This window comes from Hippocampus zosterae, chromosome 4 (genome assembly GCF_025434085.1).
Source record: "Hippocampus zosterae strain Florida chromosome 4, ASM2543408v3, whole genome shotgun sequence".
Taxonomy (NCBI): domain Eukaryota; kingdom Metazoa; phylum Chordata; class Actinopteri; order Syngnathiformes; family Syngnathidae; genus Hippocampus; species Hippocampus zosterae.
In genome coordinates this window covers 22,345,767-22,355,555 of record NC_067454.1, presented here as the reverse complement: position 1 = coordinate 22,355,555, position 9,789 = coordinate 22,345,767, and the positions used below count along the sequence as shown (strand labels likewise).

At 40.3% G+C, this 9,789-nt stretch overlaps 1 protein-coding gene across 5 annotated transcripts in view; it reads left to right on the top strand.

Moving 5' to 3' along the window:
* Positions 1-9,789, top strand: part of trip4 (thyroid hormone receptor interactor 4) — a 95,495-nt gene continuing 85,706 nt past the window's right edge. For 3 of the 5 annotated variants that reach the window (XM_052063143.1, XM_052063144.1, XM_052063142.1), the window contains exons 1-10: positions 2-188; positions 1,273-1,454; positions 2,377-2,507; positions 4,454-4,672; positions 4,763-4,841; positions 5,443-5,548; positions 5,637-5,852; positions 5,953-6,079; positions 7,599-7,792; positions 7,876-8,000. In XM_052063143.1, the coding sequence (XP_051919103.1) occupies positions 109-188; positions 1,273-1,454; positions 2,377-2,507; positions 4,454-4,672; positions 4,763-4,841; positions 5,443-5,548; positions 5,637-5,852; positions 5,953-6,079; positions 7,599-7,792; positions 7,876-8,000 (1,459 nt within the window). In that variant the 5' untranslated portion in view covers positions 2-108. Of the gene's footprint in view, positions 189-1,272; positions 1,455-2,376; positions 2,508-4,453; positions 4,673-4,762; positions 4,842-5,442; positions 5,549-5,636; positions 5,853-5,952; positions 6,080-7,598; positions 7,793-7,875; positions 8,001-9,789 lie in introns of all 5 variants that reach the window. The other 2 variants (XM_052063140.1, XM_052063145.1) reach the window with 2 other exon arrangements.

Below are 9,789 nucleotides of genomic sequence, written 5' to 3'. Positions count from 1 at the left end.
TGCTGCACCGTTCATTTCGTGTGCTGGTCTATAATTCAACCGGTTAGAAACATCTCCATGATCCCGAGTTGGTTGATTTGACAACCTATTTTTTACTGGCGTGGTGACATGGCAGACTATTTGTTGCGCTGGTGTTTGGAGCAATTACAGAGCAAGTTTGGTCTGGAGGCATCCGAAGATATCGTCAAGTAAGAAATCTTTTCGATGTCTCGCAGCCTGTCTAAAGCGAAGACTGACCTACGTTCGTTTGTCAAGCTAGCTCGTCAGACGAATGTGATGAAATAAAAAAAACTACAAAAAATTGATTGATTTTCTCACAACGTCCTTTTTATGAAAGCTTGTCATTAAATTTGTGAACAAGCAGGCTTAGGTTACGAGTTAACGACAAGCTCCTTCAACCACTTGGTGAGTTGAACTCACTTTATAAATCCTTTGCTTTGTTTAAAGATAGAAAGTATATGACATTGAAGGATCATTCTGTAAAAGTAAGTGGTGATCTCCAGATAATAAATACTTTTCTTGTTTGGTGATTATTTATTCATTGGGCATATATCAGTCATTGATTTGTTTTATGATTTAAACTAATGAATTTATTTAGAATATCTCAAATTATTTTTTCTTGATCATTGTATTGTCTGTTCTGTTATTTTATTATATGTGTTGCAGCTCCATTGTAATAATAATAATCATACAGTAGTACTTTATTAGTTTTTTTTAGCGCTTCTTTTTTTGGACGCTCAAAGGCACTTTTCACAATAATAGAGAACATAATGACAGCAAGAACAATAACCATAACACAAATAAAGACAACAGAATATTGAATTTAAAAAAAAACAGTTTTAATCAGTTGTTTTTGAGGAGGGATTTGTAGCGTAGGAATATTTAAATGAATGTTTCAAATAAACTTAAAAAAAAAGGAAAAGGTGATTGTTGACGGGAAAAATAGGCTCATTATTATGTTAGCCAATTGTGTAGTTGTCCTTTAATAAAGTGAGGATCATGCATACACAATTGAAGTTGATCTAATATGGACAATCTATTCTTAAACTAGTATAGATTATTGACTGTCCTGTTATAGACTGGAAGCTTAAAATTTAATGTATAGAACTGAATGTTTGCATTACTAGGGAAAAAAATTTTAATATTGTCAAACCATCACTGATGCAAGAAATATGATTTCCAGACATTAAATGCAAGCATCCTTTGCAAGGACGGGGCACAGTCAAGTATGATGTTCCAGTTAATTGTATTGTATGTCACCCTGTTGTTTAGATACATTATATCCATTGAAAAAGCTGAGGAGATTGAGGAGTATGTGGGCGACCTTCTCCAGGGAACAGATGGGAAGAAAGGACAGTTCATTGAGGAGTTGCTCTTCAGGTGGAAGAAGACTCAGAGACAGGGTGGAGACACAACTGGTCTTTTCCTTCTCAAAGAGTCAATGTCAACAAGAGGTGGGCAGGCATTATTTTCAATATGAGTAAAGCATCGCTGAAATATTCATTTTACAATGTAAATAAATGGTTATGATATTTGGTCGGGGAAAAATAAATACAGAATTTACAGCAATTTGTATGCAGCAATGGCTTTTTGAAAGTGCGCTATAACTACAGTTGCGTGAGTTGAGAATGCTGATTAATCAGCCTATTACGCACATAATAATTTTTTGGGTCCTACATGACTCATAACAGCATTTTGTCTTTTTAACGGTAATGTTCCTTTGACATTTTCCATAAAGTTCTTAAAATACATTTTGTGAAACTGTTTGAAATGAGTGATGGCTTTCACCTACGGTAAACGGTGATGTAACGAAGCAAGCTTGTTTCTGATTTCAAAAGCATGAGCACTTCAACTGCCGTGATACGACATGCAGTAACAGTCCAGCACAGTGAAGTTGATGGCGGCAATGCTCCCATCAAAGGCAATGCATGCACAATGCATGCACATTGAAAAAGTCATTACTTGCTCTTTTATCAACCGAGCGTCATTGATCTATTCTTATTATTATTACCGGTATTTGTCAATGCCAAAGTGTGTTCTTTCAATATAGCACCTAATCTTGCTATTTTGGTTTTCGTTCCATCCACAAACATTGAATGCACCAACGCTAGCTTTAACCTCACTGTTGGTAGGAGTGTGTCATGGGTAACATATGAAATTGTGACACCCTGGTCAATTCCTCCATATGAGTTGCAACGTATATGTATGAGTTACTGATTGACTTTACCTTTGAAAGGTTGATTTTGGCTGACAAACATCTTGCATCAAGTTTTTATGTAGTCTTCTGTGTAATCGATGATTATAGATGTTTAAAAGGTATTTGAAAGGTGTATAATCAGTTGGGCTCTAATTTACAACATTATTCTTATTAATTAGACTCCCAAGATACAACCAAAGATTCACAGAAGAAGTCTAAACGTAAGGGTCGGAACAAACAAGAGGTGTTGACCGTGAGCCAAATGGACCCTGAACCAGAGGCAGTCAAAACACCAATGGATCTAATGAGGGTCAGTACACATTGCCTTGAATATTGATCATGATCTGTATACAACACATTTGCGGCTTAAAATGGTCTTATTGTCACTCAACCTCCTGACTCCCTACCACCTCACTTTTACTCTCGTGACACCTGCAATGCACTTCTCCTCTTTTTCAATGAAAAAATCAACAGAATCCACCAGCATCTGGGCTCCTCTGTACCTTTCCCCTCATCTGAACCTCTCACCCCTTGCAAACTGTTCTCTTCTTTTGAACTCCCCCATCTCTCATTAATTTCAGACCTCATCATTAAATCCAAGACTTCCTCCTGTCAGCTTGATCCCCTCCCCACAGTTCTGGTCAAATCCTGCCTACCCTCTCTGCTTCCCTTCATCTCAGCCATTATCCATTCCTCTCTGTCGACTGGAATTGTTCCTGTACTCTTCAAAACTGCAGCTGTCACACCAATCCTGAAAAAAACTGGTTCAGATCCCAATGACTTCAATAACCTACGCCCCATTTCCCATCTTCCCTTCATCTCGAAAATTCTGGAGAAAACTGTCGCCTCTCAGATCCACTCCCACCTCACCGACAATAGTCTTTATGAACAATTCCAGTCCGGCTTCCGTCCCCGTCACAGTACTGAAACAGCCCTCATAAAAATCACAAACGATCTTCTCATGGCAGCAGACTCTGGCCTTATCTCCATCCTCATCCTCCTTGACCTGAGTGCAGCCTTCGACACAATCTCTCACCCCATCCTCCTCAATCGACTCTCTACCATAGGCATCACCAACACCCCTCTACATTGGTTCCACTCATATCTCACTGGCCGCTCTCAGTTCATTCAAGTTGATTCTTTTACTTCACAATCCCTCCCCGTTTCTTCTGGTGTTCCCCAGGGTTCTGTCCTCGGTCCGCTCCTCTTCATTGTCTACCTCCTTCCACTCGGAAACATTTTCCGCAAATTTGGCTTACACTTTCACTGCTTTGCGGATGACACCCAGCTCTATCTCTCCAGCAAACCCGACGCTTCTCTCCCACCCTCGTCCCTCTCTCACTGTCTCTCAGAAATCAAATCTTGGTTCACCCACAATTTCCTCAAGCTAAACAGCAATAAAACTGAACTCCTACTCGTCGGTACCAAATCCACTCTAAACAAAGCCGACAGTTTCTCCCTCACAATTGATAATGCCACTATATCTCCTTCCCCCCAGGTGAAGAGTCTGGGTGTCATCCTTGACAGTTCACTATCCTTTCACTCCCACATCAATAACATTACCCGGTCCGCTCATTTCCACCTTCGCAATATAAACCGCCTCCGTCCCTCACTCACTCCGCACACCACCGCTATCCTTGTTCACAGTCTCGTCACTTCCCGTATTGACTACTGCAACTCACTCCTCTTCGGTGTCCATCAAAAATTCCTCCATAAACTTCAACTTGTTCAGAATTCAGCAGCCCGGATCATCACGAGAACCCCCTCCTTCCATCATATCACCCCCATCCTCCGACAGCTCCACTGGCTTCCTGTCAAACTTAGAATCAACTTCAAAATACTTCTCTATACATTCAAAGCCATCCATAACCTTGCGCCCCCCTATCTGTCAGATCTTCTTCAAATCTCCATTCCCTCTCGCTCACTCAGGTCCTCATCCTCCCTCCACCTTTTTCTACCCTCTGCCCGTCTCAGTACAATGGGGTGCAGAGCCTTCAGTCGCTCTGCCCCCAAACTCTGGAACTCACTTCCTCCCAACATTCGTAATATTGACTCTCTTTCCTTATTCAAAACCCAGCTCAAAACCCACCTATTCAGACTTGCCTACCCGCCTTAAATCTTTCTTTCTTTATTTATTATTTTATCTGTGTTTTATTATTGGTCTTGGCTGTACAGTGTCCTTGAGTGTTGTGAAAGGCGCTTACAAATGTGATGTATTATTATTATTATTATTGTTCTTATTTTCTCCACCTACAGGTTCAAGAAAGCACCAGCACTTCTTCAACAAAAAAGAAAAATAAATTCACAAACCTTTATGCTAAAGAGGGTCAGGACAAGCTGACAGTTGTACTTCCCGGCCGGCACAGCTGTGAGTGCCTTGCTCAGAAGCACAGACTCATCAACAATTGCATCAGCTGTGGTCGCATTGTATGCGAGCAAGAGGGATCCGGGCCTTGTCTCTTCTGTGGTAGTCTGGTACAAACATATATGTTCATCTTTTTTGCCCCAGTCTATTATAATGTAAAGTTAAACTTTATCTTTGGACATCTTTCTATCCCATTTCAGGTTTGCACCAAAGAGGAACAGGAGATTCTGCTCAGAGACTCAAACAAAAGCCAGAAACTAAGAAAGAAGCTGATGGGAGGTGAGAATCTGTGGTTAGCGGTACTGTAAGATATGAATTGTGTAGTATAAGTCGCAACTTGGTTCAGTAACCTTTTCTTTGACATTTACGGTCTAAACTAAAATGACTCACGGTCATTGTGGATTTTTCAATCCCACAAGCATCAATTTCTCATCTCAACTAATTTTCACTGACCAAAATCACACTTATGAATACTAATGAATGTTTCAGTGAGCTCCATGTTGGAAGTGGTGACTGTTTACAATTTGAAATAAATTCTCTCTTGAGACCGGTCTTTAGCTCTTCTCTGCTCAAGCGATTGACCTGGCTTTTGAAAAAGACAATTGAGCCCCTGCACATGAGCTTCCACTAAATGAATCAATGAAAACTCTGGGCCTTTATTTTTTTTTTTGTTTTTTGGTTGTGCATATTTTGTTGTGGCACAAGCAGTATTTTCTCTTCTGTTTGCATTTGTGTTTATTCCCGACAGTAAAGTCACCAGTTTTGAAAATATGAAGAAAAAAAAACTGTTCAAATTTTGGTCTACTCATTGGGTGCTTTTTATATACTGTTGCGGTACCTACATTGTATTTTACAGTATTCATATATTTATTTGCGACAGATTGTGCTGAAAGAGATTACCTGGCGCATCAAGAAGCCAAGTTGAAGGCTGGTTTAGAGAAGGCTGTCCAGCACAAAGACAAACTGCTGGAATATGACCGAACGAGGTAAAATAAGTTATACAGTATTGTAAGTCTCAGTCCAATCGGAATCACAAAAGTTTGATATAACGCTGTGCTGCTGTTTTATGTGCAGTGTCAAGAGAACTCAGGTACTTGATGATGAGTCTGATTACTTTGCCACTGAATCAAACCAGTGGTTGTCAACCGCTGAGCGTGACAAGCTAAGGAAAAAGGAAGAGGAGCTGCGCGAACTTCGCCATGCGTCTCGTAAAGATCGGAAAATCACCTTGGACTTTGCTGGTAGACAAGTCCTTGATGAGAGAAACAACTTGAACGAGTACTACAACAGGTGAGCATGAAGCAGTTACCGGTACATCATTTCACTCATGAGTCTCATGCTTGCAAGTGTCAATCACAATTGCCCACTGTTGGATATTTTTATTATGCAGATTAGATGAGGCCCTCCAGGCAATGAACATTGACTCTGTGGCCAAATCCCCATTGTATAAAAGACAAGGTGGAGAACAGAACCTCAGAGAGCTGGTCAACCCCAATATAAAGCAGAGAGCACCAGAAGTAAGTCGCTTTTTACACACTGTATCTCACCTCTGTTTTACCGCTTTCCTTCTGTTTTCCTACAGACTTTTTCAAAGGAAGCCTGCCTTCCTTTGTACGAGAAAGTATATACAGGTCAAGAAATGGGCCTTCCTTAATTGGAATTGTGAATTAAGACAACAATCATTGAATAGTTTGAAAATGTAATGGCAAAAAAGTTGACAGTTCTTGATGGAGAATAACCAATGAGATCATTTGTCTGTGCATTCTATCTACATGATGGCCGACAATACTTAGGGGATTATCAGAATTAAAAAATATTTATTTTTTTTAATCCAGATTTTTGATTTTCCTGGCAATCACTTCACATTGTTGGCATGAGTAGATAAACCCACAGGAGATACAGCCCTGTGGCCTTAATTATAGTGACTTAATAGTTTCATATTATTCTGCCACTTGTTGAACTTTGTCAGTCCCTTTGCTGCTGCAAAAGTTGTCGAAGAAGCCTGCTCTATGGGGCCTCGGGCTTAATGCCAAAGGGTCTATTGGAGGGCATAAAATTCCACATTATTCTCCCATTTGTTTAGTTATTTATTTCATATTGTGCCATCCACAGACGAATCACTCATCCGTACAATATACTCCGGACTTCATTTGCACAGCTAAGCTCACAGGAGTGTAGAGGCAGCAGTTTATCAGTCAATATTCTGTCCAAGTGAATTCACATCTCAGTTTGATGAAAAGGACATAATAAGATATAAGTACAAGCTGGACAGGTTGGATATCAAAGATGCACCTTGAGTGCGTTCTAGAACTATTACGACAGCATATGGGGAACATTGCACTGGTGGGTCCTTGTGATGAAGCAAAGGCTCTGAAGGTTACAAATTTAGGTCACGTCACGTGTGTACTTTTGCGCAAGAAGAGCATGCGAGCACTCTCGGTCTTTCTGTTGCACCCTGCAGATGACACTCTTACACCTTAAATTTTCATTTCGTTGCGGCATTATGCAAATTTATCATACGCTACATACAGTCCCTTAAATCTTTATCCATCTCCAGTTAAAAAAAAAATCATAGAGCAGCTTAGCATGATCATGACATGACATGGCTCAAGCAAGTAACCTCCCATCCTGCGTTGAAGCTGTGCATACTCGGGCATGCTAATGGCGAGATGCAGGACTTCGCTGAAATGAAACGCTTGCTAGTTCTCCTGTCTGTATTTCTTCCTCTTCCTTTTAACTCAAATTGACCAGACTGCATGTGTCTCTGTCGATACAATTTACCCCCATATTAAACATGGTGCTTATTATGCTTTTCATTATTCACTCTTTCAAAGGCGACGTCTTTGGTTTTTTCCAGCAATTCGACAAAGACTGTCAATTGGAATTCTGTCAATCAAGCACCAATGTACGAGTGACAAAAAAATAAAAATAAAACATGAGCACAGACTATACTGTTAAGTGGTTGTTTCTCCAGATGGGCATGCGTAGCACTTCCTTTATACACCCAGTGTTCTTTTGTCCTGTTTATATTTTTAGTGGGTAGATGTTGGCAGCAGAGAAAACAACAAAAGGAACATGGAAAAAGGACAGAGTTTGGCGGAGGGTAATAGAGGAGGAGAGCGGTCCAGGTTGCGTCTCCAAGACAAAGAGCTGCAGGAGATGTGTGATAGTGGCTGGTGTCTGAGCATGCACCAGCCATGGGCATCACTCCTGGTCAAAGGCATCAAAAGGTACGAAGTTCAAAAATGTAGTAGTGATCACCCGCTAGTAATCGAATGGTTCAAAGTATGAACATGGAACTCTTTATGTATAGAGTTGAGGGCCGAACTTGGTACACATCCCACCGCGGCCGTCTTTGGATTGCTGCCGCAGCCAAGAAGCCCACTCCTCAGGAGACCGCTGAGGTGGAGGCCATGTACCGTTCCATCTCCCAAAAAGGTACAATGTCAAGTCGAAAATGTGTATCTTTTCTAATTTCATGAACTTCATTATAACATATATTGCATTAGACAGTGCACTCAGAGAATCAAGTGGCTCGACCAAGTGACATGTTCTGCATTGATAGCACAAACGTTTGCGTTCACACACAAAAAACCCCCCAATGAAAAACCCCACTGAAAAGCCTTTGAGAATTGCGCATGCTATGTCTTATTTTCAATGCATTTGCATTGGCTTGTACTTCTATGGGGACAAGCGCCATGCTGTCAGAGGGCTAGCATTAGCATCAGCATCTTGCTTAGTTGCGCTCGGCTCAGCTGTTGGAAGCATTCAATGGCATTCAAAAGTTTCATAATGGGTCATGATTGCTGTCTGAACTTGTTGACATACAAGGTTGATTGCTGCAATCATCGCAATAGTCAGTCTTGTATTTATTTATTCACACATTACGGTGTAGCAGAGCACCGTGAAATGAAGCGCCTCTATTTTTGTTCTACACATTTTTCGTATGAAATTCGTGATTGAATTAATTTCATACTCCTCCTTCAACTTTTTTATTATACTATACTTCTAGTTAACTAAATTAACTATTAAATTATTAATGTCATTGTAATGCTCATGCATGAATGGCGACAGGAATGCATTTTGTTTCACCCCTTCTCGCCCAAATGAAAATTAATTCCATTTGGTAATTGGCTTTCATTCAAATTGGAATACAAGGCTCCGTTTCCCTGACTAGTGATTTTCTTTGTGTTTAAGCTGTGTAGGACATTTGCAAAAATCTGCTGTTAGGAAAAAAATTATCCACTTTTCCCCCTTTTTGTGACATGTTACAGACCAACACAATAACTAAATTAGAATGTGTTTGTGCCATACTCCTGTTTCAGAATAATAAAGGGATAGAAATTTAAAAGTCTCATTAATCAATTGATTGAAAAAAAATATATGGATATTAATCACATTTTTAAGAAACATGGTGGTTGTAGCTCTAAAATTTTACACCAAATCCATTTGATTGGTATCGGCCGATCACACTCAGGGATGTTCGTCTCAGTAACTTAAAACCCTGATCGGGACATCTCTAGAAAGAATCCTTAAGTGATTTTACTTATTCTGCCTACATACACTGCCCCTGTTGGTGAAGTAAAACAGTCAAGAGAAGTGTAGACATTCTGCTTTCACAAAATTGAATTTCACTGAAAAAGATGGTGCCTTTTGAAATGATTGGAAATAATCTGACCGTTAGTACATGTTCAACCGAAGGTGTTTTCTCATTAGAATCACAGGTCAAACTTGTAACGGTCAGTCAGCCTATTTAAAGGGCGGCAAGTAGTCGCTGTGCTATTCAGTGACAGTGTGTCCAGTGAATCCACTCAAGATAACCAGAAGAAGCAAAGGCGAGAGTTATCTCAGGAGATTACATTAAAAATTAATAACATAACCATTCATACTGCAAAACCTGAAACTTTTTGCCAGGCCCTCCGCCACTTCTCAAATTTGCGTTGTGGTGATCACTGTATTCACTAGACCTTGGAGTTGCAAATTGCATTGACCTTCACCTGGCACCCTCCTGGTCAGTTCTTAAACTCTGTTGATCCACTGGAGTGATTGGAGCATAACTTTAAGAAGACGTCAGACTACATGAATGTAGCCCGATTTCGAGACAACATGTGTTACAGACAAAGGTAGTGTTTCGTAGCTGATTTTTCTTCTTTTTTAATTGCATCAACTGTCAGCAGGGACTGCCAGAAGTGAGGACCTGTGTTGAAAACGGCTTACGTTCTGTGGT